Source organism: Schistocerca cancellata, chromosome 7 (genome assembly GCF_023864275.1).
Source record: "Schistocerca cancellata isolate TAMUIC-IGC-003103 chromosome 7, iqSchCanc2.1, whole genome shotgun sequence".
NCBI lineage: Eukaryota > Metazoa > Arthropoda > Insecta > Orthoptera > Acrididae > Schistocerca > Schistocerca cancellata.
Window position 1 is genome coordinate 235,729,420 of NC_064632.1, and position 25,418 is coordinate 235,754,837.

General features: G+C 41.5%; 1 protein-coding gene across 3 annotated transcripts in view; it reads left to right on the forward strand.

Annotated features, from left to right (window-relative positions):
• LOC126092137 (collagen alpha-1(IX) chain-like) overlaps positions 1 to 25,418 on the forward strand; it is a 362,152-nt gene that overhangs the window by 168,658 nt on the left and 168,076 nt on the right. For all 3 annotated transcript variants that reach the window (XM_049907597.1, XM_049907598.1, XM_049907599.1), the window contains one exon: positions 21,685 to 21,901. In XM_049907597.1, coding sequence (XP_049763554.1) covers positions 21,685 to 21,901 — 217 coding nt within the window. The remainder of the gene's footprint in view (positions 1 to 21,684; positions 21,902 to 25,418) is intronic.

Genomic DNA, 25,418 nt, shown 5'->3' on the forward strand with positions numbered 1-25,418 from the left:
TGCTTGACTCTTCGGTGAAGGTATGTTCTCGAAACTTTAACAAAAGCCCGTACCGAGCTACTGAGCGTCTCTCCTGCAGAGTCTTCCACTGGAGTTTGTCTATCATCTCCGTAACGCTTTCGCGATTGCTAAATGATCCTGTAACGAAGCGCGCTGCTCTCCGTTGGATCTTCTCTATATCTTCTATCAACCCTATCTGGTACGGATCCCACACTGCTGAGCAGTATTCAAGCAGTGGGCGAACAAGCGTACTGTAACCTACTTCCTTTGTTTTCGGATTGCATTTCCTTAGGATTCTTCCAATGAATCTCAGTCTGGCATCTGCTTTACCGACGATCAACATTATATGATCATTCCATTTTAAATCACTCCTAATGCGTACTCCCAGATAATTTATGGTATTAACTGCTTCCAGTTGCTGAACTGCTATTTTATAGCTAAATGATAAAGGATCTATCTTTCTGTGTATTCGCAGCACATTACACTTTTGCCTACTCCTACCTTGCCGCGGCTCAGGAGGCGTCTTGTCGGGCCTAGGGAGGGAATTATCTAACCTAAAAAAAAAAAACCATGTGCACTCCACACGTACTCCGCTACCCTTCTAGCCGCTTCCGGCGTGTAGTGCACGCCTGACCTATTCAGGGGGACCCTACATTTCTGCATCCGATAGCGGAGGTCGAGAAATTTGCACCCCAGATCTCCGCAGAATCGTCTGAGCCTCTGGTTTAAGCCTTCCACTCGGCTCCAAACCAGAGGACCGCGATCGGTTCTGGGAACGATACTACAAATAGTTAGCTCTGATTCCACACCGCGAGCGAGGCTTTCTGCCTTTACAATTCCGCCAACCGCCTGTACGAACTGAGTATGACCTCTGAACCCAGACGGCAGGAGTCATTGGTGCCGACATGAGCAACAATTTGCAGTCGGGTGCACCCAGTGCTCTCTATCGCCGCCGGCAGGGCCTCCTCCACATCTCGGATGAGGCCCCCCGGCAAGCAGACAGAGTGAACACTGGCCTTCTTCCCCGACCTTTCCGCTATTTCCCTAAGGGGCTCCATCACCCGCCTAACTTTGGAGCTCCCAACAACTAATAAACCCCACCCCCCGTGTGCCTGCTCGGACCTTGCTGAAGGAGCGGCCACATGTCCACTCACAGGCAGAGCGGGCGATGCCACACGGCCAGCCTCCACATTTACCCTCCGCCTCGTGCGCCGCGAACGCCGCTGAACCCGCCACTCCCCTTGGGGAGAGGGTGGCCCGACCGCGCCCGGTACCCGCGAAGATGTCTCGGCAGCAGGGACAGTGGGTGACGCATGTAACACCTGGGGTGAACCATGCGACGCACCAGACTCCCCACTGCCACTACACTCCGAGGCAGCAGCCTGAAGACGGCTGACCGCGGCCATCAACACGTTCAGCTGTTCGCGAACAGTGGCCAGCTCCTCCTGCGTCCGTACACGGCAGTCACACATCCTATCCATCCTAAGAAATCAATTTACTGTAGAGAGTTAATCATCTTTTAACTAGGCTGCTAATTCACTAAAGGCGGCTGATTGTTGACTAAACTGTGGTTGCTAGCCACTTCTTGTAGAAAACAATGAAAGTAGCACTACCTGTCTCTGGACTGTATTGAAAACAAACACTAGCACTACTGGCACTATGGCTGACTAAAGAGACTCTCTCTGACTGTATTCAAAGCAAACACGAAAACTATAGAACACTATTACTAGCACTCGACAATTAAAGTTTCCTAACAGCAAAAACACGCGGAAGAAGAAGTGACAAGTAAGAAAAATACAGTTAATACTTAAATTAAGGCAGCTCGCTGCACAGCAGACGTGAATCAGACGGCAGTTACGACGACGAAGTATTTGAAATGTCAAAACATCGATGACGAAGACAAATTATCGACGTTCGATGTTTCTAAAAAAGGTTTCTGGCTGCCACTGTAAATAACTTTTTTCGTCATAGAATCGTATCTTTTTTTATCAACATGTCTCATAACTATAGCAGTGCAACACTTCCACGCATTGTCAAATGTAGTCATTAGCGGGGATGGCGGCGGTAGTAGGGTAGCAGTAGTTTTGAACGAAGGCTGTCGTTGTAGCTGAGCGTGGACTAATGGCTTGCATTGCTCATTCAGTTCATGTTGTTGCGATGTCAAGAAGTGCGTGTTCGTATTGTATGAAATGCTTTCTTAATAGCTAAAAATGATACAGTGAATTATGTAAGTACATTTCCTATTTGTGATACATAAGATTACATTTGATTCACAAAAATATCAGTACTTATACCAAAAAAATCCACAATTGAGGTAGTTCAAATTTTTGTGCACTGCCAGTTCTAGAAAAATTTTACTCTTTTTTTTTTGTTACTTTGAAAGATAATTATTACAAATAATGAACACTTCCAGTCCTCTTTCATTTTCACTTGCCCTGTGTTAATACTAACGATAGTTACGAAGTGATACTGCAGTACAGAAACTCGTCGGCGAGTGATGTCCTTACTGATTAATACCTAGGATATTAGATATTGCTTTTTACGGTATAAAGGAAGACTGTTTTTAATCCATAAATAGCAAATTTGAAGGAATATATTACGTATACCTTATTTCCAGAATGACCACTGAAGATCCTTTCTAAATAAAAGCAAAACGTGGCTGGTTAAAAAGCACTATTTTAAACTGCTACTGCTACTGCAAAAAACGGCCATGCAAAGAAACATATACTAACAAATTGATTTGCCTAAAACCTGTAATATATTCTTTATATACTTTCTACGTGCAACAGTAAATTTTGGTAAGAAATCGAATTAAATGTAGATCCATGAACCAGACAAGTCCATAAAACACCATTTTCAGAAACTTAAAAGCACAGTCTACCTTCGTTTGTGTTGAATGAACTAGTTAATATTATTTGTCGTACTATTTTCATACTAACAGTTCTTCACTGCACGTAAGAGAAACATATATTTTTAAAAAGATAGTTGAGAATATATGAAAAAAAAATTTGGGCTTGTCTTGTTTTTGCTGTAATCTTAGTCAAAAGAAACAATACAAAAATTTAATTCTCAAATATGAGTATTCCTTACGTAATTATTGGCAAAATACGAGTTACTATTTAAAGCTAAACATTCCTTGAAATTATTCATCAACCATCAGAATTGTCATTGTTGTCAAAATCAACATTACCCTTTCCATGTTGATCTTCAGTGTGCAAGTTCAATTCCTCCAATGAAAACTAATAGTATTTGCGATGTACAAGATCCTCAAGGTACTGCACGAGAGTCATAAAGTCCCTTCTCTTAGCAGGCTGCAACCCAGTTAGTGATTCACAACAGAGCTTTTGAAGATTAAGGGAACTAATGTCTTCTCAGTAGATTTTGCTTCTCACAATATGTCTTTCCCAACAGTCAAAGTACACTCGCCGCAGATCAACGTGCTGATCATCTTTGTTAAGCCTCATCATCCTAATTGCTTCCATTTTAAGAGGTGGCTTTGGTGTCTTCAAGAGCAAATGTTCTACAGCACGCTTTACATTGAATAAATCTCCATGCGACGTTCTATGGAGGTTAAGTAGTGTAGTGTACTTCCTTGCTTCTCCTGCCATTTGGCCCATTTTTCAGGTGTTCCACCTTTACTATGTTTATTTTTCTTGTTACCGGTGAAGCCAAAATCCTGATCGTCAGTTTGAAAAATTTGAGGAAATGGACCAGACAGTCCAGAAACTGAATCATCGTTTTGTTTGTATTCTGTCTGGGGTACCAATCTGAGGTCAGAACGATTATTTGTTATGTCTAAGAGCATATATGGCACTTCATTTGGGGTCTTTTTAGCCTCATGCTCTCGGTATTTCGACATTGTCACAGAACCTTCTGATAGGGTTTCGAATGCCGAAAATGTTGTACCACAACTGTCATGAATAACAAACAGAGCCATTCTGAATGTGCAGTAGGCATGTTACATCAACTGTCTTAGCTTTCATAACAAATATTTTCATTTCTGTCGTATGTTCTATGTGGAAAGTATTGAAAATTAATCAGTGTGATTTCTAGGGTACATCAATCTGATGAAAGTTAGGAAAATCTTAATGCATGTCAGCAACGATCAGATTTTCAGGAAGGTATGTCAAGGTTGGCATTGTCCTGACTGAGAAATGAGACCTTCTTGCCAGATGTAAATTAATGTGATGTTCATTAAGATACTTCACACAGTCGAGGAGTTTCCAGGTTTAGAATTGTGGCGACTTTGTTTACTTTTAGGTGACTTCCCAGTTGTCGATTAGCTATGTTGTAATCTATTGAGTCTGTTCTAAGAAACTGCGTGGTAGCTTAAGAAAGCCTTTTGGCTTACATGGACTTCCTTACCTTCAATGCGAACTTTGTAAGTATATATAACTGCATGTTGCTCCTTTAAAATTAGTCAGCATTCTAAGGCCTCTTCCTTAAAATCAAGTGACTTGTGATTAGTTCACATAGATGAGAGTCCCGTCGCCCTTTGCCCAGACTGTTAAAATCTTCCAAAATCTGTTGCTGTTCACCATCATTGATATTCTTAAAGCAATCGGACCGCGTCCACCTATACAAACGAAATAACTCTGTTACCAATGGAATAACGCAATAACGAAGTACATGAGTATCAACAATTTTAACAATAAATATAACTGAATACCTCACCAACTGTTCACTTTGGAGGAAGTTTTCTAAAATAGTTTATATGTTCTTCGCCTTGCATCTCTTACAATACTTCAATTTTTCTTCTTTTTCTGTTGCCTTTTTGGCTGCACACCGGAGTTATTACCGTCCATTTGTGTACGCTACTAAGGCAATGACTTGCAACTTCGATAGAAAGCTGTAAAGACGTTATTTTAGCTGGGAGTGAGGAAAGCACGGTAACACACTCTACGATCATATTCTGCAAATAACAGAGAAGAGACTAGACTGCAATTTTGAGGAAAGACATTGGACTTATCTTGCTTTTGTAGAAGCCCCAAGAATTCACAAGTGTATATAACTGGTCCTGTCTGCCACTTCGAGACAAAAATAGTATCCTGACATAGAACTGACCGTAGAGAAGAGCAAGAAGTTTATCTAAAAAAATCAGTTTTTGGACTTGTCTGATACTCGGAATCAGCCCTTCAATTACTGCACCGTGATAAAATGAGAAAACTATTTATGCCAGTAGTGCTAAGATATGTGTACTCTCGGGCGTACAGTACGTTCAGTGTGGTAACATGTCGCTTCAAACATTTTACATACTTACATTCGATAACAGTAAACCCGCCAGGATAGCCGAGAGCGCTAACACGCTGCTTCCTGGACTCGGGTAGGCGCGCCGGCCCCGGATCGAATGCGCCCGGCGTATTAACGACGAGGGCCGATGTGCCGGCCAGCCTGGATGTGGTTTTTAGGCGGTTTTCTACATCCCGCTAGGTGAATACCGGGCTGGTCCCCATGTTCCGCCTCAGTTACACGGCTCGCAGACAGTTGGGGTACACTAATTTCGTCCCGGGGGGTACGGGGTGGCGGCAGGAAGGGCATCCGGCCACCCCTTAAACATTAACATGCCAAATCCGATTAACGATGGCTGACCCTGCGTAACTGCGGGACAAGGCTCAAGCGATAGAATTGGACAACAGCAGCTTCCCTGTACTTAGACGGGTACAGATCGTTGCAGATCGAGGCCGGTTGAGCTAATCGCACAAAGACGGCGTCTTACTCCCGCGCTGACGAACCGGTCTGCAGTAATCGCAGCTTCCGCGCTTGCTGGTGCTCCTGCATGATAATCTCGCGAATAACAGGACGAGATGCTGCTATTCTCGAGTACCGTACACAGCGGTACAGAAAACCGGATTTTCTTCTCTACCGGGCCACCCTACTTTTCCGTAAGTTTCTTGAGGCAAGCCCGCGCACAATGACTCATTCCTTCTTGTTAGACAGTCTAAGAGAGTTTCTGATCCAGTAATAGTGGTGGTACTAGATATTTATTCTTCCATGTATCACTTTTACGAGTACATTGGGCATGTCGTAGTGTTAAGAATAAAACTAAAGTAATTATGCAACGAAAAGAATAGTTGGCGCCAAAAGAGTATGTAACATAATCTAAAACAATTGAACATTCATTTTCACCTGCCTCGAGATGACTGGGTGTTTGTGTTGTCCTCATCATTTCATCATCATCCAGGAAAGTGGCGAAATTGGACTGAGCAAAGGTTGGGAAATTGTACGGGCGCTGATAACCACGCAGTTGAGCGCCCCACAAACCAAACATCATCATCATCATCATCAATTGAACATTCCTACTCACTGAATAATTATAATACACGTAAATCTTAAAAGTTAACGAACAGGACACAACACTTGCTTAGGTAGCTACACACAGCTTTCAACACACTGTTCATGGCCCCATATTTCAATGATGAATGAATTCGATTCAGCAAATGTTTTATTCCCTTTAAATTTAAGATATCCTAGAATTCCAAATGGAAAAGTAAATAAATTATATAATGTACGAGAGTTTGTTTGCTTAAATTTGATTTAATTAAAAACAATGGATTATGAATTCGTTATTTCTCTCTCCTGAAATTCCGAATTGAAAATGCGGTGCCGTTTGGGTGTTGTGGAGTTGGATACAGTCTATACAAAGTAAATAAAGAACCTACTGCCTGGCTACACGTTCTGCATTACTCACGTCAACGAAATACACATGAAACATTAGTTACCGCTAAGTAAACGCAGCCCAGTAATACCAACGTCAGCGCAAGAACTGAAGATCTCGAACTTGAACGCATCATCATGTAGACCGTGTGAACACATTTCATAATACTGCGCGTCATGTTATTTCAGATTACGGATACGATATTAAAATAAAGTATAGACGCTAGAACCATAAAAAGTTTAATGTTGAAATCTCCCATGACCGACAATTTGATCTGCAACGAGAGAGAGAGAGAGAGAGATATCGCCTGCAATAGATTGAGGTCCCACGTTCGGTACACAGTTTGAACCCTCCGTTGCTCGCACGGATGACACTCGTCATCCACATGACTTTCCCGCTCATTTTGTCTGACAGGGCTGGACTAAGTTCACGCCATTTTCTGCACCTTTCTGTTAACTCTCCGGCTCTAATCATTGTTGTCTTTCAGTTACGAAAGGTACATTGTTTATGAAACATTATTATACTCTGGAGGACACGTCACCCGCGCTAGTTCTGCTGCCACAATCTGAAACAAAGTAAGTCTGTATTACTTTATTGCTTTCCTAGATTCAATCGATCTTTCATGCGCGTAAATTTAGACATATTGAAACTAACTGCAGTTACCTTCCATGTTACCTAGTATTCTCTTTATTTTTAAATTGTGGAAGAAATGTCAAAGGTAATAAACCTCGGAAGTAGATGAGTAGAGATCCTATTGTATGGCTGGAATGGTTCAATGAACTGAGTGATGAAGATGCTCACAGTGATACCGCCGACTCCGAGACTGAGGATTCTGTTCATGAAAGCGGTCACGATTCAGGAACAGAACAACAAGTGTCAGAAAATGATGAATATGAATCACAGGAAATAGTAACTCAAGAGGATGCATTTTTTAGGGAAAGATGGAATAACTAAACGGAGGAAAATAAATATCCTACCAGTGTTAGAAGAAGATCTTGTATTGTTATTACGCATTTGCCTGGACCAAAAAACAAGCTCGTATAAAAAAACAGAAATAGAAATTTCGAATTTGTTCTTGGATAAAAACATAATAAGCAGTATCGCAACATGCACTAATATATACGCCAATTAAGTTCGTGGTAACTTCTCTAGGGAAAGGGACGCTAAAGAAACAGATGCGATAGAGATCAGAGTTTTCATTAGTTTGTTATATCCATGTGGATCTTTGAGATGTTCTAGGAAGAGTATATCTAAATTGTGGGATAACTCAAAGGGATACGGACTTGAATCATGTTATTTATGCGTAAGTGAAAACCGATTCCGGTCTCTATTGAGATCTCGGAGGTTTGATAATATCGGTGATAGAGGTGTTCGCAGAGATACTGACAAGTTGGCTGCTATGATAGCCATCAGAGAGGTACTTGAACAATTCCCGAACAATTGCCAAAAATATTTTTCACCTAGTGCATATCTTACTGTTGACGAACAGCTTTTGGCATTTAGAGGAAACTGCCCGTTCAGGCAATATATTCCTAGCAAACCAGCAAAGTATGGGTTAAAAGTGTTTGCTTTGGTTGATGTAAAAACAGCTTACACTTTGAATTTAGAATCGTACGTCGGTAAGCAACAAGAGGGACCATGTAATGTCAGTAATTCAGCTGAAGATATTGTTCTTCTAATGGTCAAACTGTTTCAAACGTTAGAATATATTATACTGTGTACAAATATTAAATGTATTGTATTTAGATTTAATAAAAAAATCATAAAACCAGTCATAAAGAGCGTTCAAAGAGTACAAACAGACCGCTTGCTTTGTGGATGGCAACAGTCATCCGCGCGAGTGACGATGTCACGAATTTTCGCGCGAGTAACGGAGGGTTAATCTGTAAAGAAGTTTCAAATCGGCACACACTTCTCTGCACAGTGAAAAATTCACTGTGGGAAGTAAATTTTCGGTTTTCCTCGGACTGTATCATTTCTGGTCCAAAGTAATCTTGTACATATGCGAACTTCTTGGGAATTATATTTCAGTCTTTGATGTTTGTTCCGCCTTTTTTATCCACTTTTCACTTCCATATAAATCTGTGGGTATGACAATAATTACATGAAGATACATTTTTTGTGTCTTTTGAAAAGTGTCAGCTCAGAGTTCTTCCAATTTTCGGTTTATTTTTATAATGTTATCTAATTTTTAATAATATTAATAATGTAATCGTGTGTAACAGTGCATCCAAAGCATTTAAAATATGTTACCTGTTCTAACATTGGTTTTCGTTTTTGAAGTTTCACAGCAATTGTAACTTTACAGCAAGTTCCCCTGCTGTTGAGCTGATCCTTTCAGGTAGATTTTTAACATGGCTATGATGGAATATCAACAAAGGATGAGAGATGCATGCAAATTAATATTTTCATGTGTTGTTCTCTACAATTTGTTGACTAAATCGTCTATGCACAAACTGAATAGAATCGATACAAATATTTTTGTGGCACCCTGATTAACATTCATCACTAACAGATATTGAAATAGTGGTGTTTTTGTACAGACATTTTAGCACACCTGGGTGATGTTTGAGTCGTTCTTACAAGATTCCTTGCAGAGCACAATGTGGGTAGGTGCATGATCTACCGCTGCGAAAATAATTTTACTTTCCTCCAAGCATGATATAAGTTCCTATTTTAAACCTCAGCTACTGTGGATTTTGACAGGAACACAATTACTATGCAGGGGTCTCTCAGACTGCCTTTTTATTTTTTATGTATAAAACCACTGTTTCGATGAATATATATTTTCATTACTTCCTGTTGTTCGTTACACTTCTTGGAAACAGCCTTCATGGAAATTTGTATTTTTTAAACAGTGCAGCGTTTAAAACACTTTGAAAACTCAAACACAGCAAAATTTGCAGTTTATATTTATTTTATGTGTTACTAAAATAATAGCACAAAGTTACATCTTCAGTCACTCCCAGATTATCATCAGGGAGATAGTGTTGCAGATTCGCAATATAACTGTTCGGGAAAACACATTTCAGTTACGACAAATTGTGTTTGGAATGAGCTTTGAGTCAATTACAAATCGTTTCAGTCTTAGAACGATTATTCCACCCCATAATTCTATCAAGGGAGAAATTTCACCAAATTTTTATTTTATGGTAAATTTAAACTGAAAATGGTAACAAAATCATCCTAGTTCCCTCGCGTGTAGCATGAGGAAATATGGAATGACCAAAGTATTTGACTGTGCCACATGGGTGAGAACAAATTGTGTGTTTGTGGCTGCTGAGATTAACACAATCACAGAAATACTGTTTTCACAGCGCTCGTGAGAAAATTTCACTTCGATTAATATTATGCTTTTGCTTGACCAGTCCGCAGGAGCATTTTTCGGGGCCACTGTTCTAAGAAAGTACGTTAAGTTGATCTTACATTGTCGACTTTATATTTTTGTACTTAATTAAATGTAAACACCACAGTCTGCACGGTCTTGTGGCTTAGAGCAAGTCTTGAGATGTAATCATCACACTCTTACGCTCGTGTTTAGAGTCATCCTTCCCAGCGAAAGTTTATGTTGTTTACTGTCATTTACTTTCCTGCTGAATTTTCGTAATTACCGGACATTTATACGCTTAAAAATGCCCCTTTGCTGAAACAGGATAATTTGAAGACGTCACATCAAGCAGAGAGGACAGACTGTGTGAAAATTAGCAGACCTCTTCTTTACATGCAACAACCATCGTCATTAGCTGATTAGTTACAGTGATTTCTTTAAGTAATTTTTAATGGACGTTGCATTCTCCTACGCCGCCCCGGCGCGTTCCAGACAAATTTGCGCTATTCAATCCGCTATTGTCGGAATCTCATGATTTTCCTCGCCTGCCTCCTCATTTTTTTGTCGTTCCTTCATTACCGGTTCATTGTGGTGGGTATAGAGTGTGGTACTGTTTCGTGGCAAGCGAGCCAAAATCTCTCATTCACTGAGCGACGAGAAACCTAGTCATTGTGACGTCCAACCTGCTGCCATTGTTGCCCGTTAAGAGAGAGTCGTTAGCCGTCTTTCAACTCCCAACAGCGCATCCCTGTTCACGAGGCATTTACTTTCGTCAAACCCGCGACGGAGTTCCGTTTTCGTCCTGCTGCAGGCAACGGCTCTTCGTCCGTATCGACAGTGGGTCTACTGGGACCGACGATTGAAAGGAGGCTCCGAAGCTGTCGCCTATTGCGTAGCAGAAACGTCAGCCGGAGCAGAACGCAGGCTCCTCTCACATGGATCAAATCCACGCCGACCGGTCTGCCTCTATAATTTTGAAGTGTGTCGTGCAATCCACAAGCTTATCGTTTCGTATGCATCTCTATGTTATAAAGTAAGGCGAGTAGCTACAAAAGCGATGTGTCTACGTTATAACCCGCCTCATATAGGACAGCAATTCCAAGCATAGAGGCGGAGCGATAGGGAAGCGTGGAGGGGATGAGATCTGCGAATGCGTGGCAGCAGTGAGCAGGGAAACAAAGTCCATGTTGCCGAACTGTGTGGTAGCGGACAGCAGTCACGTTTATATGCGTATTACAGGATTAAATCAATGAGGGAGTAATACATTTTATAACCGATTTGGATCAGTCGTCTACAAAAGAGGAATCTTATTTCACACATTTGAGGTTGTGTCCACTGCTCCACAGCAATCGTCTGTCGGAACAGCTGACGCAGCTATATGAAACTGTAAAGTACAATTTTTCTCAAAACGGCTATTGCCTAACGACAAGATCATCCAAAAGGTTGCAATAATTTCCATTTGTTGCTATTTGAACTATATTATAATTAAAAATGTAATATACAAAAAATAAACTTCAAAGTCAAAAATAAATCATTATATTTGTTCGACAACTACTTCCACTTCATATAATACTTTTAAACGTGTATAATGCGCGTACGTGGGAGTGTTTCACTGCAGTTCAATGCAAATCACTATGCGTAAAAAAGAATTACTGGTAGCAAAGACTAGTGCAAAAGACTATCGTAAAAATTGTTTGTATGTTATCATATTTTTCGGTGTCAACAGGCGTTATGAGTTCAAAGTAATTCTTTCGACATTACAGTTAGAGACTGCGTTTATGATCCAGTGAACAAACAAACAATTAACCATCTTGTGTGAATAACTCGACGGAATGCTGACGGATAACGACGAAACCCACCGACATCTCGACAGGGAACCCTCCCTTTTATTTTAAGGCATTTTCCAATTCGTACCGTGAAAATGACAGGGGTTTCCTTGTCGAAATATTGGAGGTTTTGACGAATTTATCCGGCCGCATTTTCGCGAGCAATTATAGCATGACGGCCAGAGTGGCCAAGCGGTTCTAGGCGCTACAGTCTGGAACCGCGCGACCGCTACGGTCGCAGGTTCGAATCCTGCCTCGGGCATGGATGTGTGTGATGTCCTTAGGTTAGTTAGGTTTAAGTAGTTCTAAGTTCTAGGGGACTGATGACCACTGCAGTTAAGTCCCATAGTGCTCAGAGCCATTTGAACCAATTATAGCATACAACACTCTGGGAAAAGCTTAACTTCTCCTTGGGCAATGTGTTGAACATTATATCCTAAATACTTCATAGGCTACATATTTCCAATCAGCAGAGGCTAGGAAGTCCTTGTGTACTATGCATGCAATTGATATGTTGACAAAAACATTTTTAACCGATGAGTCCTTAAAACCAAGAAAGATTATTGCTTTACTTTGTTTTCCAGTCTACATCGTAATACCATCTGCTATCCGAGCCCATATCCGAACCATCTGATTGTAAATTTAGGATGACAGGTTCAAGGCATTTATACATCTTCATCTCCTTGTCAAAGTCTTCTTTCTGAAACTTTTCAGAGTGCGCACACAACATGGCCACGCTGAAGTGAATACTGTCTATTTTTTCAAAAAAAAAAATGGCTCTGAGAACTATGGGACTTAACTTCTACGGTCATCAGTCCCCTAGAACTTAATACTACTTAAACCTAACTAACCTAAGGACATCACACACGTCCATGCCCGAGGCAGGATTCGAACCTACGACCGTAGCGGTCGCGCGGTTCCAGACTAGCGCCTAGAACCGTTCGGCCACTTCGACCGGCTATTGCTTCACGCACATGAGTTTCAGTGTCTTATCTTCAATGTTCTGTTGTTGTTTTTTTTCGCACATAGCTTGTATAACCTGTCCGCAAATTAATTCTATCGGATTATACTGACAGCGTTTTGTGGGTAAACGCAAAACTGTGTCACCACATCATAGGCAAGAAATTCAAATTTGTACATTCTGTCGCGTGACTTTTATAGTTAACGAGCTGCAGGAGTTCAACATGAGTTTGGCTTCTGTTGTCCGGAATATTTTTGTTTTTCAGCCAAGGCACAATATCCCCCTTCCTGCTGTTCGTACTTCGTCTTTTCTCTGGAACAGCTGAATGATAACTAGCATGGTAATAGCAATGACCGACCTCGAAGCAAGAATTGTTCAGTGAAACCTCTTGAAAGTGATAGCGCTCGTTTCCGAATAGTGCTCACTACTATTTTTATTACACGTAAATACAAGTTTGCTTTCACGAACCAAATTACCAGAAGAGCCAGCATGCGGAATAAGTATCCGAGAACCTTTTCCCATGAGAACTTTAAAACCGCCAGTGATATCACTCGTTTTCCAGCAGGCACTGATGCAATATTCTGATTAACCCATGTTTCGTCAAGGTGATACACTGCAGAACTACCTCCTCCTCTTGTATCATGTATCTGTATAAGGGACATGGTTCATTCTGCTTCTAAGTAACTTCTTTCAGTTAAAAACTCTGTTCTTAATATTTTTGAAACCAATGTCTTTTAAAATTCTTTGTGTTGACGAAGAGCTACCTTTGAAGCCAATTTGCTCAGGCATAACTGTAATAAGTTTTTGTGCTGCCTGATATTCCCTTGTTATATACATTTCAAACATGGAGCACTTTAAAATATCGTTGTCAAAACCATCTTTTTGTGTTACAGGTACACATCTACATCTATGTGATTACTCTGCTATTTACAATAAAGTGCAGAGGGTTCAAGGAACCAACTTCAAGCTGTCTCTCTCTACCATTCCACTCTCGAACGACGCGCGGGAAATTCGAGCGCTTAAATTTTTCTGTGCTAGCCCTGATTTCTCTTATCTTACCGTGATGATCATTTTTCCCCATGTAGGTGGGTGCCAACAGAATCTCTTCGATTCGGAGGAGAAAACTGGTGATTGAAATTTCACGAGAAGATTTCATAGCAACGAAAAGCGCCTTTGTTTTAATAATTGCCACTCCAATTCACGTATTATGTCTGTGGCACTGTCTCCTCTATTTCGCGATAATACAAAAAGAGCTGCCCTTCTTTGAGCTTTTTCGATGTCATATATCAGTCCCACCTGATGCGGATCCCACATCGCACAGCACTACCCCAGAATAGGGCGGACAAGCGTAATGTAAGTAGTCTCTTTAGTAGACCTGTTGCACTTTCTAAGTTTTCTACCACTAAGTCGCAGTCTTTGGTTTGCTCAGCCCACAACATTATCTATGTGATCGTTCCAATTTAGGTTATTTGTAATTGTAATCCCTAAGTATTTAGTTGAATTTACAGCCTTCAGATTTGTGTGACTTATCACATAATCGAAATTTAGCGAATTTATTTTAGTACTCATATGAATTAACTTCACACTTTTCTTTATTCAGAGTCAAATGCCACTTTTCGCACCATACAGATATCTTATCTAAATCATTTTGCAATTCGTTTTCGTCATGTGATGACTTTGCAAGACGTTAAATGACAGCATCATCTGCAAACAATATAAAAGGGCTACTCAGATTTTCTCCTTTGTCGTTAATATAGATCAGGAACAATAGAGGGCCTATAACACCTCCTAGGGGAACACCGGATATTACTTCTATTTTACTAGATGACGTTCTCTGTTACTACGAACTAGACCTTTCTGACATGAAATCACGAATCCTGTCGCACAACTGAGGCGGTATTCCATAGGCATGAAGTTTGGTTAGAAGACGCTTGTGAGGATCAATGTCAAAACCCTTCTGTAAATCTAAAAATATGGTATCTATTTGGCATCCCCAGTCGAAGCACTCATTACTTCATGAGGATAAAGAGTTAGTTGTGTCTCACAAGAACGATATTTTCTGAATCCGTGCTGCGTATCTTGCGATTTCGATGTTTCCCAGGCGACACGAACACAAATTTTCCTGAGGTTTCTACAACCACAACACTTTTGTTTACTATTGTCTATACAGTTCTCATGCCGACACGGGTTTCTGCAGCTCGTTCGTATGTGTTCAAAATGTCAAAAATACACTACTAGCCATTAAAATTGCTGCACCACTAAGATAACGTGCTACAGACGCGAAATTTAACCGACAGGTAGAAAATGCTGTGATATGCAAATGATTAGCTTTTCAGAGCATTCACGCAAGGTTGGCGCCGGTGGCGACACCTAAACCGTGCTGACATGAGGAAAGTTTCCAACATTTCTCATACACAAACAACAGTTGACCGGCGTTGCCTGGTGAGACGTTGTTGTGATGCCTCGTGTAAGGAGGAGAAATGCCTACCATTACGTTTCCGACTTTGATAAAGGTCGGATTGTAGCCTATCGCGATTGCGGTTTATCGTATCGCGACATTGCTGCTCGCATTGGTCGAGATCCTGTGGCTGTTAGCAGAATATGGAATCGTTGGGTTCAGGAGGGTAATACGGAACGCCGTGCTGCATCCCAACGGACTCGTATCACTAGCAGTCGAGATGACAGGCATCTTATCCGCATGGCTGTAACGGATTGTGCAGCCACGTCTCGATTCCTTAGTCAACAGATGGGGATGTTTGCAAGACAACAACCATCTGCACGAACAGTTCGACGACGTTTGCAGCAGCATGGACTATCAGCTCGGAGACCATGGCTGCGGCCGGCCGGAGTGGCCGAGCGGTTCTAGGTACTACAGTCTAGAACCGCGCGACCGCTACGGTCGCAGGTTCGAATTTTGAACCATGGCTGCGGTTACCCTTGACGCTGCATCACAGACAGGAGCGCCTGCGATGGTGTACTCAACGACGAACCTGGGTGCACGAATGGCAAAACGTCATTTTTTCGAATGCATCCAGGTTCTGTTTTACAGTATCATGATGGTCGCGTCCGTGTTTGGCGACATCGCGGTGAACGCACATTGGAAGCGTGTATTCGTCATCGCCGTACTGGCGTATCACCCGGCGTGATGGTATGGGGTGCCATTGGTTACACGTCTCGGTCACCTCTTGTTCGCATTGACGGCACTTTGAACAGTGGACGTTACATTTCAGATGTGTTACGACCCGTGGCTCTACCCCTCATTCGATCCCTGCGAAACCGCATGTTGCAGGTCCTGTACGGGCCTTTCTTGATACAGAAAATGTTCGATAGCTGCCCTGGCCAGCACATCCTCCAGATGTCTCACTAATTGAAAACGCCTGGTCAATGGTGGCCGAGCAACTGGCTCGTCACAATACGCCAGTCACTACTCTTTATGAACTGTCGTATCGTGTTGGACTTGCATGGGCAGCTGTACCTGTACACGCCATCCAAACTCTGTTTGACTCAATGTCCAGGCGTATCGAGGCCGTTACGGCCAGAGGTGGTTGTTCTGGGTACTGATTTCTCAGTATCTATGCACCCAAATTGCGTGAAAATGTAATCACATGTCAGCTCTAGTATAATATATTTGTCCAATGAATACCCGTTTATCATCTGCATTTCTTCTTGGTGTAGCAATTTTAATGAACAGTAGTGTAACTACTGACAAGAATATGAACTGTAATCGTTGTTACATTGGCAAAATATGTGGGTAACTGTGCTTATAAATAATTTTTGCTGTTATATATGGATTCTTCCGTCACTTCTTGGCCAAATAGTTCCATATTTAAGGTTGAATAACATGTGAAATGTCCTTGTTCTACTGATTTTTGTTTATTTCTAACTGGTTTTCGGCTCTGGTTTTGTGTACCTCCTGTTAGATTTAGTGCTTCGAGCAAGACTCACAGAATCAGTTGTATCAAAACTGGAAAGTTTTGAATCTTGTACCCCCCCCCCTCTCCCCGTGGGAAAAATTTCTGCGAACGCCTGCGCGCTTTCAATTAACGTATTTAAAACAAGAAGGTAGGCCGTTCCGGCCCCTGGCGAGAAAAAAGTTCCCAGACGTCATTGCGTGCCTTAATGTCACTTTGAGGACTGTCGTGGCTGTTCATCCGGCAGAACGCGGAAGTCATTTCATGCATCCAAAGAAAATAACTGCCTTTGTGTCAATCATGAGCAATGGTCACTGTAATTATGCCGCGGCACAATGTATTAATATTGCTCGAAAGATGACAAACGTTATTTATCATAGTTTCCGCAAAGAAGAGCTTTTGCAACATGAATGGATAGTTCGAGGCAAACGTGCGGACGACGTGAAGTGAAAATTGCACGTGTGTGTTCAATTCATTTTCGGGCTGAAGAACATGAACGAGTTTTGAGAAACGAACTTCTAGGGCTACTTTCAAGAAAGAAGCTACTACCCCCAGAGCAATCCTCCGCATAAACATTCCAAATTGGCGTCGGGAAGAAATTACAGAAAGAAAGGATACAGGCGAAAAGGTAAGAAGTCAGTATAAAAGTAACACTCAAAATAATTATAGCTCAAAACTCACTTTAAAAGAAATTAATTCACATAAATTTAATGCTTTTTTCACGCGGTACTGAATAATTCTAAGACAGTGATTTGAATGACTCACCACATTGCGTAGGAAATAAATGAATTCTGTTGCTCAGGTTTATTAGTTTTTGCTCCCGATTGCTATAGCTTTATTTGTGTGGAAATAGCCGTTATTTTTTTCGCATTCTCACGATGTATTAACAGTTTCGGTGTAAGAATATCGTATAACCTGCGACTGAACTCTTTTACACTGAGGTGAAAAAAGTCATGAGATACACTCTAATATCGTGTGGGACCTCCTTTTGCCCAGTGTAGTGTGGCGACTCGACGTGGCATGGACTCAAAAATTCGTTGGAAGTCCATTGCAGAAATATTGTGCCATGCTGCCTCTATAGCCGTCCATAATTGCGAAAGTGTTGACGATGCAGGATTTTGTGCACCAACTAACTTCACGATTGTGTCCCATAAATGTTCGATGTGATTCGTATCGGGCGATCCGGGTCGCCAAATCATTCGCTCAAATTGTCCAAAATTTCTTAAAACCAGTAGCGAACATTTGTGAGTCATCCACAAAAATTCCATCGTTCTTTGGGAATATGAAGTCCATGAATGGCTGCAAATGGTCTCCAAATGGCAGAACATAACGATTTCCAGTCAATGATCGACTGAGTTGGACCAGAGGACCCAGTATACTCCATGTAAACAAAGCCGACATCATTAAGGAAAGCCAGCATGGACAACCCGTGTGTTGCAGTTTGAATAAGAATTTGCTGCTTTTCATGGAAATGGAGTGTGGAAACGAAAACGTGTCAAATATCCGTGCTTCATTTTGAAACTAGAACGCAAATGAGAACCATTAAGGACCCAAAGTTAACGGTCGTCGATAAATCTGACTCACCATAAGATCAACAGATGACAGAAGCATAAATAAATGCTGTAAATTGTTCATATTTATTCACCTTTAAACATTTTGCATGTACTCGGTGTCATATAATAAAAGTTACAGATACATTGTATACATCTATATATACATATATTTGACAAGATAAATTGCCTGCATAATAATATATATTAATTTTGTAATATATACTCCTTTCACAAAATATACCATCAAAATTCAATACCATTTATTGCACTCTCTCGAAATTCTTGAACAGTATAAAATACTTTACTTTTTATCCATTTTGTTACTTTCACTTTAAATTTATCCATGGGCATAAAATGTGTGAAACGTCCCCTTTGAAAAATTAGGAATGACTGTGCTAGTAAACTTCAACGTTATTTGATTTTCAAACAGCTGAGCAAAACTGAACGTACCCAGACATTTCTCCCTTTACTTATTCTGATCATCACTAAACTGACATACAATATTTTTAGCGCAACGCAATCTGACTTTAAGTAATCCCTACAAAAGAATAGCCCTGACTAACAATAACCTATACCTTTCATGAATCACTTACCTCACAAAAATCTTCGTTACTCGAACTACTGCAATAAAGCGAGCGCCAATACTGCCAGCTAAATAAAAGATTCTATCTACTGAAGGCACTAACTACTGACAGGCATAGTTAGCAAATGAAAGATTTTGATAGAGAACAAACAATGTATTTACCTTATTGGCGTTCAAAAGTCATATACTTACAACTAAACAAATTTCCTTTTCCTGACGGACACACGTCCAGAAAGTCCGCTCAAACCTCTGGCATCTCTCTCCCCACATCCACCACTGATGGCGGCTCACCTCCAACAGCCCAACGCTATGCGCTGTTCACATCCAACTGCCCAACGCTACATAAGTGAATATTCCAACAATAAGTCCAACCAGCCTCAGACCGCACACAGCACAGTCAGCGATTTTCGTACACAGCACTACGTGGCGTTACCAACATAAAAACCTAAACAGCCTACTTACATGTCCACTTTTGGGTAATTTATTAAAAATGTGTTGTGTTAGATACTTATAACTGCGGTGAACCTTTGATAGTCTAGCAAACAGGATGTCAATTGTATGTCCATTTCTTGTATTATGTGAATACATTGCCATCCTAAGGTCAGAGTTATTTAAATTTTCTTTGGCATATATCAAGCAACTATGCCAGAAACTGTCATTATATTTAATTCTTTAAAATGCTGCCTGCATGGGTCTCTGGGTGGTAGTCCTACAAGGCATCTGATTGCTTTTTTTTGCCATTTAAACACTGTCTTTGAAATTGGGCAGTTTCCCCATAGTATAATCCCATAAGCGAGATGATAGTGGAAGAAGGCAAAGTATGCTTGTAGTAGGAGTGTTCTACTAACAGTCTCTCAGTTTATACAACAAGAAGATTACAAGTGAGTGTTTTTTTGCATAGCATGCCTGTGTGAGTTTCCCAGTTAAGTTTTTGATCAATATGGAACCCAAGTAGTTTTACAGATTTGTTTTCATGTTTGGGGGCATTCAAATTAAATACAGTAACTTCTGTGTTATTATTATTTATCTGTAATGAATTTGCCTGAAACCGGCTGGTGCATCTGTCCACTGCTGTTGTTACATTATTCTGTAATTCATCCAAGTCGTTTCCCCGAGTAATTAGCGTTGTATCGTCTGCATGCATTGCTGTGCCACAAGGTAATGAAGAAGGCAAATCATTTGTGTAGACTACAAAAAGAAAGGGTCCAAGTACGGAGCCCTGTGGTACTCCTTTGGAAAATGACAAGAAATTGGATCTTTTTTCATTTATAGCCACTGTTTGTTTTCTATTGCATAACTAAGATTGTAATAGTTGGAGAGTACTCTCTCCTATTCCGTGATACTGTAGCTTTCTTATTATAATATTGAGGGATACAATCGACGGTGATGCTTTAAGCCCTTATGGTTCTTAGTGCCTCAAATGAATTACTGTATGATAAAATGAAAAACTTAATATATTCAGTATAACTATAACATATTCTGACATCCGATCTAATTTTACTATATTATGAGTTGGCGTATCTGAGGAATGTGCTAGTGCCTAGCAGGATTTATGCCAAGCAAACGGAGACGTTTGCTGCAGTGTGCTACTATCTGGTGGCATTGGCGTAAATTTATAGTTGAATGATAGGGGCCAGCTGTGCACGCCGTGACCTGTGCACATTGTTCATCAAATCTGTATGCATTTGATCCACAAGGCAGTTACATCAATCTAGGTGCGCATGCGCAGAACCTCATTCAAACGTGCACACCTGAAGCTGTGCTCAGGGTAGCTTTCATGTCACGCTGGGTGAGGAGAACCCTACGTCATAGTGAAGTAACGCTACGTCATCGTGGCGTAATAATCTAAATCGACTACGTGAGTATGTATATCGATCTTTGCAGTTGTACCGATAACGTCAAAGCTAAATGCAAATACATGTGTGCAAACTAAGTGACAGGAATTGTGCGGTATGTTCATCCCAGTTGAATCCGCTATTAAGCTGTAATCCCAACAATTTTTGATGTTATTGTGTGTTTCATGAACATTATAAATGTCTGAAAGGAGGAACCGTAACGGAAGTAAAAAAAAAAAGCTTCTAGTCATTTTTTTTTTTTTAAATCTGATGAATCGTGCATAAATCGTGTGGACAGAAAAGTGAAATAATTAATTATTAAGCTGCACGCCCAAAATGTGGGATGTTATCGTGTGTTTCATGAACATAACGAATATCTGAATGCAGGAATCATAACCACAACGAAAGTTTAAAAAAAGTGTCTTGTCATTTTTAATTCGATTAATCGTGCATAAATCATGTGGATAAAAACGTGAAATAGGGAGAAATTAAAGTGTTTCGTATTTATATAAAAGCCAATGAATTGTACATACACGCTAGCAACACCGGAGAAGAGGACAATGAACGCACACAAACAAATACCAATGCAGATTCAAGACGCACACAACAGTCGATAGGACAACTCGTGAAACTCATGACGTCGCGTGCCTACTCACTATGACGTAGGGCTCTTCTCACCTAACGTGATATGAATGCTCCCCATGTGCTCGCAGCCCTGATGCCAAGTTTCACAGGGTCTGTAGGAGCAAGATTTAGTGCTGTATATTTCAGATTACCGCATCTGTGTGACTTTCACAGCATTCAAAGAAAAATAGCAAATAAGTCCGCAAGGTGTCAAAAGTATGGGTGTTCACGTGCACTTACACAGCAGCCGCCACTGCTACTAAGAACCGACGGAACTGTCAATTAAGAAAACTTTACGACTTTTCTCGCACAATATCTTTTGTACAGAGCTACTGTTGCGTGAAACTGCGCTGCTTAATTTATCTTAGGAGCAACAGCGTAGTAGAAGCGAGTGTGTGGATGTTGCAGGGACATCTTCCCGCTGGGTCTGCCGGAGCAGTTCTCGTTCATCAGCACGTTCCGGACGCGGAAACTCACCAAGGGTGCGTGGCACGTGATCCGCATCGCCGACCCTCAGGGCCGGACGCAAATGGCAGTCACGCTGAACCCCCGGCGCGAGGCCATCGAGTTCTCCATCAACGACGCACAGGGCCGCCTGCAGACGCTCGTCTTCAGGAACGCACCGGTAAGCAGCGTCTGCAATAGAATAGATGTGTTGACCTCCTTTTTGCCTTGTGCATTTCCGTTTCCTTCATCCACATTCTGTTCTAGCTTACACACTTTACTTTTCATTGTCTGCAACACGCGAATTACGGGGGCAAGTCAGTAAGTAAGCGACATTTCTTATCCTCTATGGAACAGCACTGACTCAACAATGACATGCCTTATCCTCAATGTTCTTGTGCGTTAAGGGAGCATACACGAGCGACCGATAGCTGCGATCCGTTGCGTAGAGTATCGCCTCGACGTCGCCACACATGAGCCATTTGCCAACCAGACAATAAGAAATTCAGCCTTCAGTTGCAAGGTAAAATTTTTTTTTAGTTTACCCAGGTTTCGATGGAAATAAGGCAACATGGAAACTAGGTTGCTTACGTGTGACCCTTATTCCTGGCCTGGCGTAGCTCCGTCTACGTTTTTCTTATTGTTTTTAGTATTGACAGACATAATCTTATGATTATGCGTCTTTACTCTGTATTAGTTTTATTCTGTGATATGGCCAACGTTTGGCGCCCAAAATAATTTAGTTTTGTAAGTATCACGAAAATCAGTGTGGGTTTAGGCCTCTTAGAGGTTGTCAGGACCAGATCTTTAGCTTACGGCAAATAATGGAGAAGTGTTATGAATGGAACAGGGAATTGTATCTATGCTTTATAGATCTATAAAAGGCATATGACCGGGTTCCTAGGAGGAAGTTATTGTCTGTTCTACAAGATTATGGAATAAGAGGCAAACTTTTGCAAGCAATTAAAGGTCTTTACATGGACAGTAAGGCAGCAGTTAGAGTTGACGGTAAATTGAGTTCATGGTTCAGAGTAGTTTCAGGGGTAAGACAAGGCTGCAACCTGTCTCCACTGTTGTTCATATTATTTATGGATCATATGCTGAAAACAATAGACTGGCTGGGTGAGATTAAGATATGTGAACACAAAATAAGCAGTCTTGCATATGCGGATGACTTAGTTGTGATGGCAGATTCGATTGAAAGTTTGCAAAGTAATATTTCAGAGCTAGATCAGAAATGTAAGGACTATGGTATGAAGATTAGCATCTCCAAAACGAAAGTAATGTCAGTGGGAAAGAAATATAAACGGATTGAGTGCCAAATAGGAGGAACAAAGTTAGAACAGGTGGACGGTTTCAAGTACTTAGGATGCATATTCTCACAGGATGGCAACATAGTGAAAGAACTGGAAGCTAATGCAGTGAGCGCTCAGCTACGATCTACTCTCTTCTGCAAGAAGGAAGTTAGTACCAAGACTAAGTTATCTGTGCACCGTTCAATCTTCCGACCAACTTTGTTGTATGGGAGCGAAAGCCGGGTGGATTCAGGTTACCTTATCAACAAGGTTGAGGTTACGGATATGAAAGTAGCTAGAATGATTGCAGGTACTAATAGATGGGAACAATGGCAGGAGAGTGTCCACAATGAGGAAATCAAAGAAAAACTGGGAATGAACTCTATAGATGTAGCAGTCAGGGCGAACAGGCTTAGATGGTGGGGTCATGTTACACGCATGGGAGAAGCAAGGTTACCCAAGAGACTCATGGATTCAGCAGTAGAGGGTAGGAGGAGTCGGGGCAGACCGAGGAGAAGGTACCTGGATTCGGTTAAGAATGATTTTGAAGTAATAGGTTTAACATCAGAAGAGGCACCAATGTTAGCACTGAATAGGGGATCATGGAGGAACTGTATAAGGGGGGCTATGCTCCAGACTGAACGCTGAAAGGCATAATCAGTCTTAAATGATGATGATGATGATGATGATGATGAAGTATCACGAGTTCCTTATTATGAAATCATTAGATTGGTTATGTATTTCAATGTTTAATATATGTCCGTATGGGTTAATTTACAGGTTCTGAAGAAGATACCATTATTGGCATCGAAACCTAAGTAAACTAAAAAAAAAAAAAAATACCTTGCAACTGAAGGCTGAATTTCTTATTGTCTGAACAATTTACTGTTGCTGAAGCACTGCATTATGTTAAAGATTTGTAAACTTGCCAAACAATTTCAGCCAGTGTTAAAATTGGTTCAAATGGCTCTGAGCACTATGGGACTTAACATCTATGGTCATCAGTCCCCTAGAACTTAGAACTACTTAAACCTAACTAACCTAAGGACAGCACACAACACCCAGCCATCACGAGGCAGAGAAAATCCCTGACCCCGCCGGGAATCGAACCCGGGAACCTGGGCGTGGGAAGCGAGAACGCTACCGCACGACCACGAGATGCGGGCCAGCCAGTGTTATGTAGAATTGTGTGTGTGAGATAGAGAATTCCTAAGGGACGAAACTGCTAAGGTCATCTGTCCCACTCCTTAAACTAAGTTACGCTAAGAACAACACACACACACCCATGCCCGAGAGAGGACTCGAATCTCCGGCGGGAGGAGCCGTGCAGTCCGTGACATGGCGCCTCAAACCACGCGACACGTAGAGTTGTAAAACCACCGCAGGCTTCCGCGGACTACTGTAAGTAAATGTAAACTACGATAGTTTTCTTAGTAGATTTGGTCAGTTTACGTCGTACCTGCGTTACCTGTATGTTGGGTGTGTTGCATACTAAAGGGCGTTACCTCATAACAATCGCTTTCTTTACATACGCGCTCTGTGTTTTACTATAAGGGGCGTTCAAAAAGAAACGAACCGGAGGCATAATTACAGAAACCAATATCTGTGTGTTAGAAGTACTGATCCTGGCTCTTGAGACACTTGTCCCACTGTGACACAAGGCGGTGAATGGCTGTCTCATAAAATTCCCGGGGCTGCGATGTTAACCAGTTCCGCACGTACAGCTGGACATCGTCGTCCGAGGTGAATCGTTTGCCCCTCAGAGCCTTTTAAGTGGACCAGAAATGGCGTATCACAGGGAGACAGTTCCGAACTGTATGGAGGATGGCCGAGAACCTCCCATTTGAATTTCAGCAGGAGTGCCGCTACTGTCTTGGCCTTATGAGGCTTTACATTGTCGTGGAGCAGAATGACCCCACCGGTGAGATTGCCTGGTTGTTTTGATTTGATCGCTTGATGGTCAAGGTTTGCGAGTAACGCTGGGCATTCACTGTTGTCCCGTGCTTCTGGAAGTGAATCAGAAGGGCACCATCTTGGTCAAAGAAGAACGTCAGCGTAACCTTTCCTGCACTTCCTCGGATGACGACGTCCAGCTGTACGTGCGGATCTGATTAACATTGCAGCCCCGGGAATTTTATGAGACAGCTATTCACCGCCTTGTTCACAGTGGGACAAGTGTCTCAACAGCCAGGGTCAATACTTCTAACATACAGGTACTGGTTTCTGTAATTATGCCTCCCGCTCCTTTTTTTTGAACGCCCCTTATAGGTTCCCCAAAAGACAGCAAGCGGTCTACTGTCTAGAAACTGAATGAGGATATATAAGGGCCAAGTAACCTACGGAACTTTTGTGTTCTACATAGTTATCCTCTTTTCTGTTATTAAGAATAAACAGTATTTACAG